Source organism: Sarcophilus harrisii, chromosome 1, assembly GCF_902635505.1.
Source record: "Sarcophilus harrisii chromosome 1, mSarHar1.11, whole genome shotgun sequence".
NCBI classification, from domain to species: domain Eukaryota; kingdom Metazoa; phylum Chordata; class Mammalia; order Dasyuromorphia; family Dasyuridae; genus Sarcophilus; species Sarcophilus harrisii.
This window is the reverse complement of record NC_045426.1, coordinates 213,429,872-213,444,470: the sequence shown is the minus strand read 5'-3', so window position 1 is coordinate 213,444,470 and position 14,599 is coordinate 213,429,872. Positions and strand designations below refer to the sequence as shown.

At 33.4% G+C, this 14,599-nt stretch overlaps 1 protein-coding gene across 1 annotated transcript in view; it reads right to left on the bottom strand.

The window, feature by feature from the left end:
* Nucleotides 1-14,599, bottom strand: part of TMEFF1 (transmembrane protein with EGF like and two follistatin like domains 1) — a 137,556-nt gene that overhangs the window by 56,848 nt on the left and 66,109 nt on the right. Inside the window, exon 4 of the mRNA XM_031969184.1 lies at nucleotides 11,079-11,105. Coding sequence (XP_031825044.1) covers nucleotides 11,079-11,105 — 27 coding nt within the window. The remainder of the gene's footprint in view (nucleotides 1-11,078; nucleotides 11,106-14,599) is intronic.

The following is a 14,599-nucleotide window of genomic DNA, read 5'->3' as shown; positions in this document are numbered from 1 at the left end:
CTCTTGCTTTCCTAGACTCTTTCTCTTGCTTTTTTTTTTAGTTGCATGCCCAATTCTTTGATTCGTTCTTTCTCTTTTTGTTGAAAAAGTGCTTAGAGATCTAAATGTTCCCTTAATGACTCTTTTGGCTGCTTCCCCAGTGTTTCTGGTACATTATCTCATTTTTCTGATTTGTTCTTTGATCTATACAACTAGAATGTTATGATCTTGCCTCCATTTAACTTTGATTCCTTTGTTCGAATACTCTTTGTTGACTATAATTTTTATTGAGTTGTGGTAAATAAGGGAAATGTTTAACATTTCTACTTCCGTTATGTGTTTAATGCCCTAATATATGGTTGATTTTTTTAAAGCAACTAAGCAAAGGTAAGAAATATAAATATTCTTTTAAAATCCCATTTAATCATCAAGAGATTTCTCATTTTTTAATTTTCTCTAATTATATTCAGGTCCTTAAGCTCTATCTTTGTTGTTGTTGTTTGCTATTTTTGTCTAGGTGTAAAAGGAGCACACAGAGGTTTCAAGCTATTAATGCTTTTGCTGTCTATTGTTCCCTGTAGCTCCATTAGTTTTTCCTTTGATTACTCAAATTCTATGCCATTCCTTGCATACATATTAAATGATGAGAAAGCATTATCTATGGTTCTTTTATGCATAATGTAGTTTCCCTTTTTATCTTTTAACCATGTCTATTTTTATTGTTGCCTCTTCTGAAATCAAGATTGCCATTCCCACTTTTTAAGATTCATCTGAGAAATAATAAGTTCTGCTTTGACCCCTCATTTTAATTATATATGAATCTTTATGTTGCAAGCAGACTTCTTGTAAACATTTTTTCTAAGTCAATCTGCTGTCTTTCTCCATTCTATGGATGAGAACATACCATTCACATTTATGATTGTTAACCATTCTTTTCCCTCTACTGTAGTCTTTTTTTTTTTTTAACTTTTTTTCCCTCTTTGCTGCCCCTCTTTCTTAAAAAAAAAACTGCATTTTGGAAAGAAACAAAAGGGGATCCATACTGGCAATGCATAATTAGAATGGTCTGGTTCATGCCTCTCTACCCCTCCTCTCTTCAATCAGTCCAGATCTGGATCATTGGTTTTTAGCTTTTTATTCATTTGTTCTTCATGTCAACTCTAGGAGGTAGATACTATTATTATCCCTATTTTACAATTAAGGAAACTGAGGCAAAAAGAAATTAAGTAAGTTATTCAAGATCATATAGTTAATAAGTATCTGGTCAGTCTGGAACTCAAGTCTTTTTGATTCCAGACCTAACACTCATTCTACTAAGTCACCTATTGTGCTTTGGTATATATAAAATAAATAACAGAGTACCTCCCCCAAACTTGTCAAAATAGATGACTACTCTATTTTGATCATCCAAATGGACACAGAAGGACCCTGAAATTATCTCCAACAATTATGAAATCTTAGGAAGAAACTGAAGACTATAGAGATAACTATATTTTCTTCACTATTGCCCACTGATAGGACCCAGAAGAAAAAAATTGGTGGCAGCAGAGATGTTATTTATTTGCCAAAAAATTGCTGGGCCCTATTTGCTTTTTAAGTTCATTTCAACCGACTCAGGGTTTAAGAGCGATAGTCAGCGTTCACAATGTAGGCTGAGTTCAACTATATTTCTCATTTTCTTTCTAGATAATTTGTTGTTTGTTTGTTTTTCTATAATATTCTGATAAAAGCTATTGAGAGACCCTATTATTTCTTCAAGATGGTGCAGTAGATAGAGCACTGAGCTTGGAATAAAAAAAGACTCATTTTCAGGAATTCAAATCTGGCCACAAACTTAATAGGTGTGTCATCATGGGTAAGTCACTTAACTCTGTTTGCCTTAGTTCCTCATTTGTAAAATGGGCTGGATAAAGAGATGGCAAATCACTCCAGCATCTTTGCCAAGAAAACCTCAGGAGGGATCAGAAAGAATTAAATGTGACTGAAATAATTCAATAACAAGTTATTCAAACTATATGTATTTCACATAGTACTGATGTTTTCTTTTTCTGTTATGTACTTTATTTCTATGATAGGTAAAACTTATAAATTTAATATTCTATATTTTATCTACTATGGTTCATATTTACATATTATTTTACATATATTTTTATTTATTCCTTACACTTTCTGTGAGGGTGATAAGGCAATCACCATTATCCCCATTTACAAGTGAGAAAGTCAAATTTGAGAACTTGAAGTGAGACAAGGCTATCCAGTAAATAAGTGATAGGAATCATTCTCATTTCTTTTTTAAGTCTAGTGAATTCCATCATGCCATGCTTAACCCCTTAAAAATTCAGTCTTCATTAAGTGGTGATGAATTTAGGAGACTAGAGCTTTATGAATATCCTCATTTGGGTCAAAAAATCCCAGAAATTTCTCCAAAGGAACTAGTTAGTTGGAAAAAAAATTGCATAAGACTCCTCTGATAAAATATATATCCAAAATACTAATCTCAATATATCCAAATATATAAAAACAAACACTATTTCCCACCAGCTGAATGGGTAAAGCATTTGAACAGATAATTATCAAAAGAAAGGCAAGCTATCAACAATCATGAAAACTACTCCAGATCACTAATGATGAGAGAAATGTAAATCAAAACAACCCTAAGGTTTTACCTTATACTCATTAAATTGGGAAACATGAGGGAAAAAAAGAAGAGATGGTGATAATTAGAGGGGCTCATAAGGATAGATACACTAAATCTCTGCTGCTAGAATTGTGCATTGGTTCAATCATTCTGGAAAGCAACTTGGAACTATATCCAAAAAAGTCACTAAATTATGCATACCCTTTGACCCAAAGATGCTACTTTTAGGCCCATATCCAGCAAAAAAATTAAATACAGAAGTAAAGGCCCTACAGTCACAAAAATATTTATAGCAATAGTTTCCTTTTTATTGTAGCAAACACTTGGAAACTAAGTAGATACTAATTAATTGATGAGTGGTTGAAAAAATATGATATACAAATGATATTAATGTGCTGTAAGAAATTATTAGAATTGGTATGAGCTGATACACATATGGTGTAAAACCAGAAGAACAATTTATACAATGATTATAATATTATAAAGGGAAAAGACTTAAAAACTGTTCAGTAAAATACACACTCATAACTTCACAAGGAAGGAGGGAGGAAGGAAGAAAGAAAAGAAAGAAGAAAGGGAAGGAGGAAGGAAGGAAGGAAGGAAAGGAAGGAAGAAAGAAAGGAAGGAAGGAAAGAAGGAAGGAAGAGGGAGGAAGGAAGGGAAGAAAGGAGGAGGGAAGAAAGAAAGAAAAAGAAGCAAAGAGAAAAAAAAGAAAGAAGGAAAAAAAAGATCACCAAATGAAGCATTTAAAAATACACATGAGACCAAAAGGAAGTTTAGGAGAGGATACCAGCAAACCAGTCAACATTTGATCAACACCAATTTTAATATGTAAATAATAAAATTTAACATATAAAACAGAATCAACAAAGTACATATTATAAATATTCATGATTTCATGTACAATCCTCTTTTTTCTGTTCTTTATGTTAGTAAATGTTCATATTTGTTGATCTTTGTCAAATTCATAAGAAAAAAGGAAATTTCCCCAAAGAATTTACTGAAATAACCAAAGCTTATGGAACATGTTCTACTTATGGCTAAGATGAAAGTTTTTCAGATTTCAATGTTGCCATCTGCTTTTTCAGGCAAATATTCTCAAGTTGGATGTGCTCCCACTAAGTTGGAAGAATGGTGGTTTTGTTTTACAGAACAGCTTTCTCTGTCAATGTTGTTGAAAGGTGCTGAACCTATTTCAGAAGACTCAAATAGTGAGGAGAAAGGGTAAATGGTTCTGTCCCGATTGTTATTTGTTTAGGATGGAGCAAACAATGTGCTATGCCCTATCGAGGGTTGAATTTTATTTAAACAGAGGCTATAATTTAGGGGAGGGGGTGGGGGGGTAAGAGGTGAAAAATTGGAACAAGAGATTTGGCAATTGTTAATGCTGTAAAGTTACCCATGTATATATCCTGTAAATAAAAGGCTATTAAATTAAAAAAAAAAAAAAAAAAAAAAAAAAAAAAAAAAAAAAGAAATTTAAAAAAAAAAAAAAATAAAAAAAATAAACAGAGGCTATAACTTGGAGCACTGTTAATATTAACTAAGAAGCAATTGAGGTGGAATCAAGTTCAAGGTTCTTATCCAATAAATACCATCAGATATTATTTGGAATTTGTGAACAATGTTGAATCTTGTGTGATTACACAGGTCAAATATTTGGCTTACATAGCATACTGTATATATTGACATATACAATATTCACTTTGCTCTGATTCTTATTTCATTAAGGCTATCTCATAGTTCTATATTCACATTTTCCAAAATGAAATATTTTAAATAATTTAAGTATACCATATTATTAAGCCATTTCTAGATTGAATAGGAAAAGATGAGATGAGATTATGTAGGGTCAGATCAATATAGATCAAGATCAATATAGGGTCAAATATTTTTAATTTAAAAGACTTTAGAAGTCTCTGGCTAGTGATTTGCCAAGGGTCACACAACTAGAAGTGTAACAAACAACATTCATACTCAAATCTGCTTTCTCCAGATTAGCATTCTTTCCAGCATACTACATTGAACATTAATTATATACATTAATTAATTAACCTGGTATTAAGTTTTTAAAAAGCCCTTATTTGCATCTTTGACTTATTTCTTTCTTTTAATGACAATGGTATTTAAATGCACTTTTAAAAAATATTGGGCATAACTGGAGAATTTATAAAGGGCTGTTAGCTTTTAATATAACTAGATACCATCTGGATTACAAAGGGAGACACAAGCTGATGGATGCAGAATTTTCAATTAGGACTGAAGCCTGTTTCTGTACCTCACTCCTATCTGAGTTTCGAATCTATTCTGAAGTAGGATCTTCTTAGCGGACCCCATAGTTCTGTCCATAAGAATTGTCTACTTTTAAATTTACAAATAGTACCAAATTATTTCTGATTTTTTTCCTATAAGGGCCACACATTTAAATTTAATAATTCAGGTATAAAAGATATGTTATTTATATGGAGAGGAAATTTATTTTCACCTTCCTTCTCAACAAAGTATTTCCTTTCTGTCACAGCCTCCTATCTCTCATAGATGAAGATAAGTGCTTCTTTTCCTTTTTTAAATTATTTTTTAAAAAATTTACTAAAGTATCTTTTTTCTCTCTCCTACTTCTCCCTAACCCCAAGGAGAAAAAAAAAAGAAAAATATCTTTGTGATAGACATGTATAGTCAGCCAAAACAAATTTCTGTGTTGGCCATGTCCATGAAAGTTTATGCCTCATTCGGTACCCTAAGTCCCTCAACCTCCTTGTCAGGGAGTAGCATGCTTCATCATTGGTTCTTTGGAACTACAGTTGGTCACGGCATTGAACAGACTGTTATGTCCTTCTTTTCACTGCTGTTTTTCTAGCTCTTTTTCCTAATATACTATCCCTCATATCATTTTCCCATTTCAAAAAGAAAAAAAAGTAGCTGGACTGGTTATTGGTAACAAAAACCATAGTGAACAGAAGTGGGATTTGAAAGGCAATAAAAGTTTAGTGGAAATGCTTGTAATAATTTTTTAAAAGGCTAGGGTTTAAGTCACAGTTGAACTACTGTACAATTTTAAGTAAGTCATTTAATTTCTCTCAGCCTCAGTTTCTTTGTGAAATGGCAACAATAAAAAAACCGTCATCATTATTTTTATGAAATTACTATTATTTAATGGTTGAATTCATGCTTTATGAGGATCAGTCGAAAGAACTACAAATGTTTAACCTGGAGAAGAGAAATCTCAGAGAAGACATAATCATTCTCTTCAAGTATGTGAAGGGGCTTTCTTGTGGAAAAGAGATTAATCTGCTTCTATTTGGCACCAAAAGGCAAAGCTGGGAGCCATAGGTGGATGTTGCAAATAAGTACATTTGCCCAGAAAAACTTCCTAAGATAAAGCTGTCCATAGTGGACTGGGTTACCTATAGAAGCTGGGTTCCCTTTGCCTCATTAAAAAATCTTCAAGCAGAGGCTGCATACACATTTATCAGGTACATTATGCTGCAGCTGCCCTTTTGGATGTGTTCTGGACTAAGCTGGCCAGTGAAGAACCTTCCAATTCTAAAATGCTTTGATTCTGGGAACAGCTACATTACCTGTTGTGAGAAAAGCACTTGGCAAAGCGCTATCTAAATGCAAGCTATTTTTATTCGGTGCTATCCAAGTTCACAGTACAAATAGAAATAGGTTTATGCTTTCCCACAGGAAAATTTTCCATGCCTATGTTTTTCCTTCCTACAGGAAACTCCCTCCCTATTCATCTCTGCTTATTGAAATCCTCCCTATCATTCCAGGTCTAGATCAAAACCCATTTTCTCTCTGAACCTTTTTCTCATCTTCCCAGTTAGAATTGATCTCTTTTTCTTCTAAACTGATATTTTATTTGAACTATTCACTCATAAAGTACTTATCACATTACCTTGGAATACAGCTATTTGGGATCTATTTTTCACTTCCAACAGAGTGAAAACTCTTTAAAAGTGGAAATTACTTATCTTTATATCTTATTTATATTTATAAGCTTTCCTTTGTTTCCCAGGAAGATCCACCTCTAATAAGCTTGCAAGAACCAACTGTTAAATTTTCAGTGTGAGCATTCATACCTCAGAAATCAGCATTTACTATAAGTCATAATTTGATTTATTGTTTTGTCAAGCCTAGAATTAATAAAGTGTTTATGATGCAGATTAAAAATGGATGCATATATTTTTCAGGAAGCTTGGTTGTTAACGATTTACTGGCACACCTCTGCTCCTCCCTAACCCCCAGAATAGCAGTTTGACATAGTACTTTGTACTCAATACATTCAAGAAATATTTGTTGGTTGGACAAAGTAATAAAAAAAGTCTCAAAAGCTTTTGATGAATGAAAAATTTTATATTTAAATGGCACAGGAACATATGTCTTGGTCCTTCATTAATTGGCCTATATCAAGAATCCTTAAGACAAAGGGCATATATCCCTCTCCCAAAGTCTACAATGAAATATTTCAAGAGTCTGTGAACTTGGAGGGCAGCTAGGTAGCACAATGGAGAGAGCCTTGGGCCTGGATTCAGGAAGTCCTGAATTTAAATATGACCTCAGGCACTTACCAGCTGAGCAAGTCACTTAACCCTGTTTGCTTATTTCTTCATCTATAAAATGAGCTGGAGAAGGAAATGGAAAACCACTCCAGTATCTTTGTCAAGAAAACCCCCACTGAGGTCATGAAGAGCTGGACATTACTGAAACAACTGGATAAGAATGAACCTGAATGGGGGAAAAATTGTATTTTTATTTCCATTAATCTTTAAGTAAGTTTAACATATCCTTCAATTATTAATGTAGGGAACAAACATTATGAGATTGGGCCTAAAGGCTTCACTAAACAATCAAAGGGGATCTATGACACCAGAAAGGTTATCTATTGTTAAATTAATTTTCCCTTTAATTTTTAAGTTAATTTAATTAATAATCCCCAGGATCAAAATCCTTGTCCTATCTTATCAAAATGTCCTCACCTATGGTTTGGATTCTCTGCTTACTCCAAACAAATCCATACTTGTCAACCCCTCCTCCATATGATCTTTTTGCTCCCTTTTCTGCCCATTGTGAACCTTTATTCCCACCCCTTCTACCATAACATTGTCCTCCCTTCTTTTAATAACGCCATTTAAAACTTGCCTCTTCCATTAAACCATATTATATTATCCCCTCATAAATAAATTAGCTGCCTGAAGGCTGGAAAATACACTAAATGAAATTCTAAGATCCTTCTCAGCTAGTAGATTCTACAATATTTTCATTTCTGTTCATTCCAGCATTCTCTTAGTAATTATGAACAATATAAGCTATTATTAATATTTCATAATTATACAGATAGAGCTATACTATTCACATTTATATATTCTTATGGATACATTCTTATGGATAAATATAATGTATTTATCATGTTTCCTTCCTTAAACTATAGTTAGTTTAGATTAGAGTTGAGGCATACTGATACTCATTTTTTAAAAAAAGAATAGCACCATACCAGCCAAACAGAATCTGAGAAGAGGTTTCAGATGGGTTTCTGTACCAGTTTGAGGATCTTCTATTCTCTTTTATATGCTTTGAATTTATGAGGACAAATTGCTAAAACTTTGGTAAAAGTTTTATTCTTTCGACATTTTCAATCTTGTCCAATACTTTGTGACCCCATTTAGAGTTTTTTTCGCAGAGATCCTAGAGTAGTTTTTATCATTTCTTACTCCAACTCATTTTAGAGATAAGGAAACTGAGGTAAGCAGGGGAAGTGACTTACTTGCCCAGGATCTCACAGATAGTCTCAGTGAAGATTTGCTCAGAAAGGTAAGTCTCTCTGACACCACGCCCCACACTTTATCCACCTGCTGTACCACCTAGCTGCCACCTGATAAAGGTAAGCAGAGTTTATTGGGAAATTACTTTATGTGTTCCTTATTCTTTTAAACAAAATGGTTATACATTCAGCCCCTTTGGTAGGCTATGTGCTTTCAGGGCAGCTGAGATCCCTTTGAGAGATATGGGTTAGAACATAATATTCTCAGGAAAGACTTTGGGTGGGGACATGAGCCATCAAGATAACCAATGAGACATCATTGAGACAGAACTGTTATGTCAGAGCACAGGGTCACCTAATTTGACCTTGTAATCCTTCAGGTATAATAGTGTCAGTGAAATTAAGTGATTGACACAAGATGTCACAGTTGCCTCCATCAAGTTTTGAACCAAGATCTTCACATTCTAAATCCAGTGCAGTGTTTTTTTTGTTTTTGTTTTTTTTTTTTCCCCCTCACTATACTACATCTGCCTCCTTGGCAGCACAATGCTGCACCTGAATTGCTGGTTTCCTGTTTTTCATTCTGTTTACTGGTCTGCCTCTTTTTATAATTGTGCATCTCCTCAATAGTGCTCAATAATGTGTTCTATGCTCCTCCTTTTCTCTAAAATCCTGCAGGTCTAATTATGTTGACCCTGCCTCTTTCCTTCCCTTTGAGAGCTATTCATAATTTTAATTCTTCTGAGATCATGATGTTCCATAATTCACAGTTATAGCACATCAATAGGAGAACATTATATAAATAAAGTCATTCTGATAGCTAGGTTCTGTGACCCTCCCTAAATTCAGATAGTAGGCATAGAACCGGAGTAAGATAACTCCCTCAAAGGCCAAGGATACTTAACTATATAGAAAACAAAGGAACTCCATAGAATCAGTAAGAGACAAATTTGTAAAATAGAAAAGAAGGAAATCCTGAACCAGATAGACTTTTTTTTTTTTTTTTTGGCAATAGCCTAAGGGAATTCCTCCCATCATGATGGACCACTCAGTATCTGGGGGTAAAAATAATCTTTGGGGAAGTAGATGTTGACCTTTGGACCTAGCAAAACCTTCCTTATTTATGTAGATTTCTATTATAAAATCAGGGATACACTTCTGTGAAAGATTAGAAATGCATAGGGAACCAAGTTTGATAGCCATTGCTTCTGACTTTCATCATGTATTCTTGATGGCTAATGTTCCTCTCTCTTTTGATGAGATTAGAGTCTCAATGAATTCTGAACCCAAAGTTCCTCAGAACTAATCTATTTCTCTTTTGAATTTTATACTTTTAGTTGTTCTTCTCAAGTTGGTTTATATTTTTGACATATATTAATTATTTTAAAAAATACCTTAAATTTGTATAGCACTTTCAACTTTTCAAAGTATTTTTATGTCTTCCATTTCACATGATTTGTTAGAACTGTTAGCTGCCTCCAACAGCCTCTCAGGATTCCTTTCAAGTTCTTTATGGCAAAAATCTGACTTTTCTCCCAGGAGAGTTATATTTATAATATTGTTGAAAGGATCATTACCATAATTTATTATTATTTCTGCAAGTATGATTCCCTAAAGTGAATTTTCTCCAAGCATACAACTTTTGTACTCTACCCAATAACTAATACAGCACTTTACACACAATGAATGCCCAATAAACATTGTTGGTTATTGACTGATTACACTTAGCCTAAGGTTAGAGTTTTCAATTTTGTTAATGCTGTAGAGACTTGCCCACTCTATCATGGAGCTTTTCTGGGAAACATTTGGCTTCTTCAATCACTGGGAAAAAAATCAGTTTACTTACTTGCCTGTTAAAATATCTATGAGTCATCTGCTTGAGCACTCTAATTAAAGTCAAGATTCCTCTAGAGTTGATTTTAAATCCTCTTTTTTATGCCCAGTTAACTCCAGAATTCTCCTAATTCTATGTTTTATATATTACCTCTCAGTCTATTCTTCCTTAATTCTCTTTCTCCCACTCTCAGAACTCTTTTAACTCTATGGGGGGGAAAAACTATGGCTCAAGCAATAGACTTTATAAATTCAGTTCCTGCCAATGTGAGAAACAATGAAATCACTCGTTGGTGGAAAGTACCTAGGATTACAGAATCTTGGCAATGAAGGTCACTGATGAAGGTCACTGACTTCAGATTCATGAAACATGAATCTACCTCTTCCCAATAATAATCATTTACATTTACAAAATATCCTAAAGTTTACAGAGTGTTTTTCTTATAGTATGTAGAACAAGTATTCACTTTATTGATGAAGAAACTGAGTCACTGAAAGATTAAGACTTCCTTACAGTCATACTGTTTAGAAGACCCAGGAACTAGTTCAGCTCTGCTGACTTAAATCCAATGGTCTTTTCTCTATGCCCTATGGTCTCTACATAGCATTTCCAATAAATAATTATTTTCCCTCTAACTCAAAACCGACAATGAAAGAGAATTCATTACCTACCTAGGTAATGCATTATGTTCTAAATGATTGTTAGGAAGATTCCTTTGAAGACTGTCTTTTTAAATGATTGTCAGCAGATCATCCTCTTTTTTCACTTTTGGCTTAATAACATTTTTATGTATAAAAATCAATCATACAAATATACTTTTATTAAAATAAAACAAATGCAATTGTTACTTGAAAGTTACTTACCTCCTTCTCCAGAGCCAGAACCATTATCTAAAAAAAAAAAAAAAAAAATACACACAAATATTAACATTGTACTGGAAATATTGCTTTTTCCTCCTAAGTTTTTCATCTATACCGATGATATAATGTTATCAAAAAACAAATGTGTATGCCAATAATCAACTTTAATAGACTTTCCACTTCTCAGCAATAGAATGAACTAGGACAATTCCAAAAGACTCATGATGGAAAATACCATATACATACACAGAAAGAGTGATGGAGTGTGAATGCAGATCAAAGCATGCTATTTTCACTTTTTTTTCTTGTGATTTTTTCCCTTTTATTCAGATTCTTCTTTCACAACATGACTAATGTGAAAATATGTTTAATATGCTTGTACGTGCATAACCTATATCAGATTGCTTGCTATCTTGGGGAGGGGATAGGGAAAGGAAAGAGGGGAAAAAATTGGAAATCAAAATCTTATAAAAGTAAATTTTTAAAAATTTAAATATGATTTCTAGAATTGCAAATTTAACCTATATTATATTACTTGCTGTTTACGGAGGATAGAAGGGGAAAAGAAGGGAGAAAAAAATTGGAACACAAGGTTTTTTGCAAGGCTAAATGTTGAAAACTATCTGTACATATATTTTGAAAAATAAAAAGCTATGCATTTTTGTTTCTCTTCTCAAGTTATTTTTACCTTCTTTCTAAATCTGATTTTTCTTGTACAGCAAGATAATTCTATAAATATGTATACATAGATTGTATTTAACATATACTTTAACATATTCAACATGTATGGGACTACCTGCTGTCTAGGGGAGGGGGTAGAGGGAAGGAAGCAAAAGTTGGAACAAAAGTTTTTGCAAGAGTCAATGTTGAAAAATTACCCATACATATGTTTTGTCAATAAAAAGGTATAATAAAAAAAGAAAAATTAAAAGCTATTATTATAAAAAATAAAATAAAATATGATTTCTAGTTTCACATTCATTTCCCTACCTATTCCTATTAAGCTAAATTAGAATATTCCTCAGTAGTATAGAAGTTTCCCCTCTTAAAATTTTGCTTAAATAAAGATAAATTATAATTATAAAAAAACAATTCATTGAATTAATTAAATCCTACTCCTCTCCTAGCTTAGGAAAGAACAATTAACATGTTTTTCTAGGCATGGAAGAGGAATTGTTCTGTCATTTTTTAGACTCTTTCTGGTGCTATCAGGGTTTTTCTTGGCAGGTTACACCAATGGGTTTGCCATTTTCTTCTTCAGTTTATTTCTAGATGACAAAACTGAGGCAAACAGAGTGAAGTGACTTGCCCAGGATCACACAGTTAGTAAACATCTAAGGACAGATTTGAATTCAGGAATATAATAAGTCTTCCTGATTCCAGGTCTGGCACTCTATCCACTGCAGCACCACTTACCTATCCCTCTCCTTCATTATACCTCTTATTAAAAGTGTCAGAGGCAGAAGGCTACAGGCCCAAATATAGATGGGCCCCAAGTCTAGGAAAAGTGATGTATGAGGAAAAGGACAAGTCAGTTAGGGTAGAAAATGTCATCATCTGTGACTAAAATCTATATACGATGAATAAGTAGTCTTCAAAAAACCATTCCCAAAAAGATGCATCACTTATAAGTGATTTGCTACGGATGAGATTACGGTATTTCCCCATATATCATATGGAAGAAGCTAACACAAAATGCTAAATAATATAATATGTCACATTATATATCATATAATTTGCTAAAAACTTGGCAATTACATAACAGTAATAAATATAAGGAAATGAAGAAAATGGACATTTTGATGATATATACAACCAGAAGAGCATGATAAGCATGAAATTTTTTAAAAGTTAAAAATTAAAGAGGGGAATAATAAAGAACATTTTAATATTTATATAGGACTCCCTAGAATATTTCCAGTCTATTAGATAGTATTATCCCTAGAGTGAACAAAACAAATTCTTTAATTAATCCTTTAGATCATTAAAAAATACCCATTAACCAAATCCAACTTATTTTATTCTAACTCTATACTAGTCAAGCAAGCCTTGGTCCAGTAATTTTGGTTCCCAAGTAAACCTAGCTGCCAGGAAGGAAGTATTATACCTTGCTGTCCTGATGCTTGGGCCACATATATATCCTGCCCTCTTTTCTCCACTCACTGAACTACCACTATCCTAGTTCATAAATAATCAAAACAAGGATTTATTAAGCTCCTACTAGGTGCCAGGCACTTTACCAAGTGCTTTTACAAATATTATCTCATCTGATCCTCATGATAGCCCTAAGTAGTTGGTACTAATCTTATCCCCAGTTTACAGATGACAAAACTGAGGCAGGTGTCCACAGTCACACAGCTAGTAAATATCTGAAACTAGATTTCAATTAAAGTCTTCTTGACTCCAGATCTACTGTTCTAGCCATTGAGACACTTAGCTACCTTTTATCACTTCTCAGCTAAATTATTACAAAAGCATTTTAATTGATTTCTCTGCTTCAAGGGTCTCTCCATTGCAATCCATCTTTTTTCACTCAACTGCCAGAGTAATTTCTCCAAAGCACAGACCTGATTATGTCTCACTGCTCTACCTTTCTCCGCCCCCAACACACAATACATATACACATTCCATAAACTCCAGTGGGCCCTTGCTAACTCAGAATCATATATTAAGTCCTCTACTTGCCATTTAAAGCTCTTTTATAACCTGGATTTACAACCTACTTTTCCAGGCTCTTTACACTTTATATTCCTCCACACATTCCTAGACATAATACTTCACCTTCATTCTCCTTATCTTTGCACTTGTTGTTCCCCAAGCTTACGATGCTCTCCATCACTTCTGCCTCTTAGCTTCTCTGGTTTCCTTCAAAGACTCAATTCATATTCCACATTCTTCAACATTCCCTTCTTGTTCTTCCAGTCGCTGGTACCTTCCCCTCTGAGATAATGTTTTATCTACTCTGTAAATATTTTATATGCTATTAGCTTTCTTTATGTCATCTCTTCCATTAGAATATGAGCTTTTTGAGAGTAGAGAAGTATTTCTGTATCCCCAGAACTTAGTATGGGGCCAGGCAAATAATAAGGGCTTAATAATAAATACTTGTTCACTTACTGTTGGCTAATAAATGGGCCTTCTCATGAAAAAATTATTCTCCTGTGAGTTTGGCTGGCATGGGAATTTTTTTAAATTATATTTTTGAAACTATGGACCTGAGAATTTGAAAGTGAAACAGAAGAACATACAATTTAGGATATTTACCAAATTCACATATATGACACAGTTATATGATAAAAGTTCTTTATGATATTATTATAGCATTTGAGAAATGTACAATCATTGGTGTAGTGAGCAGTGCCCACTAGGCAAACTTTAGCCATAGGATTGACATACATGTGCGTGTACTTATATATATGTATCCCTGTTTTGGCCATATGCAGCATACCCAAAGTTGTACAACGCCAAAGAGTTTATGCATTAATAGACATTTTTATTCATACCAGGGACTGGGGATGCAAAGA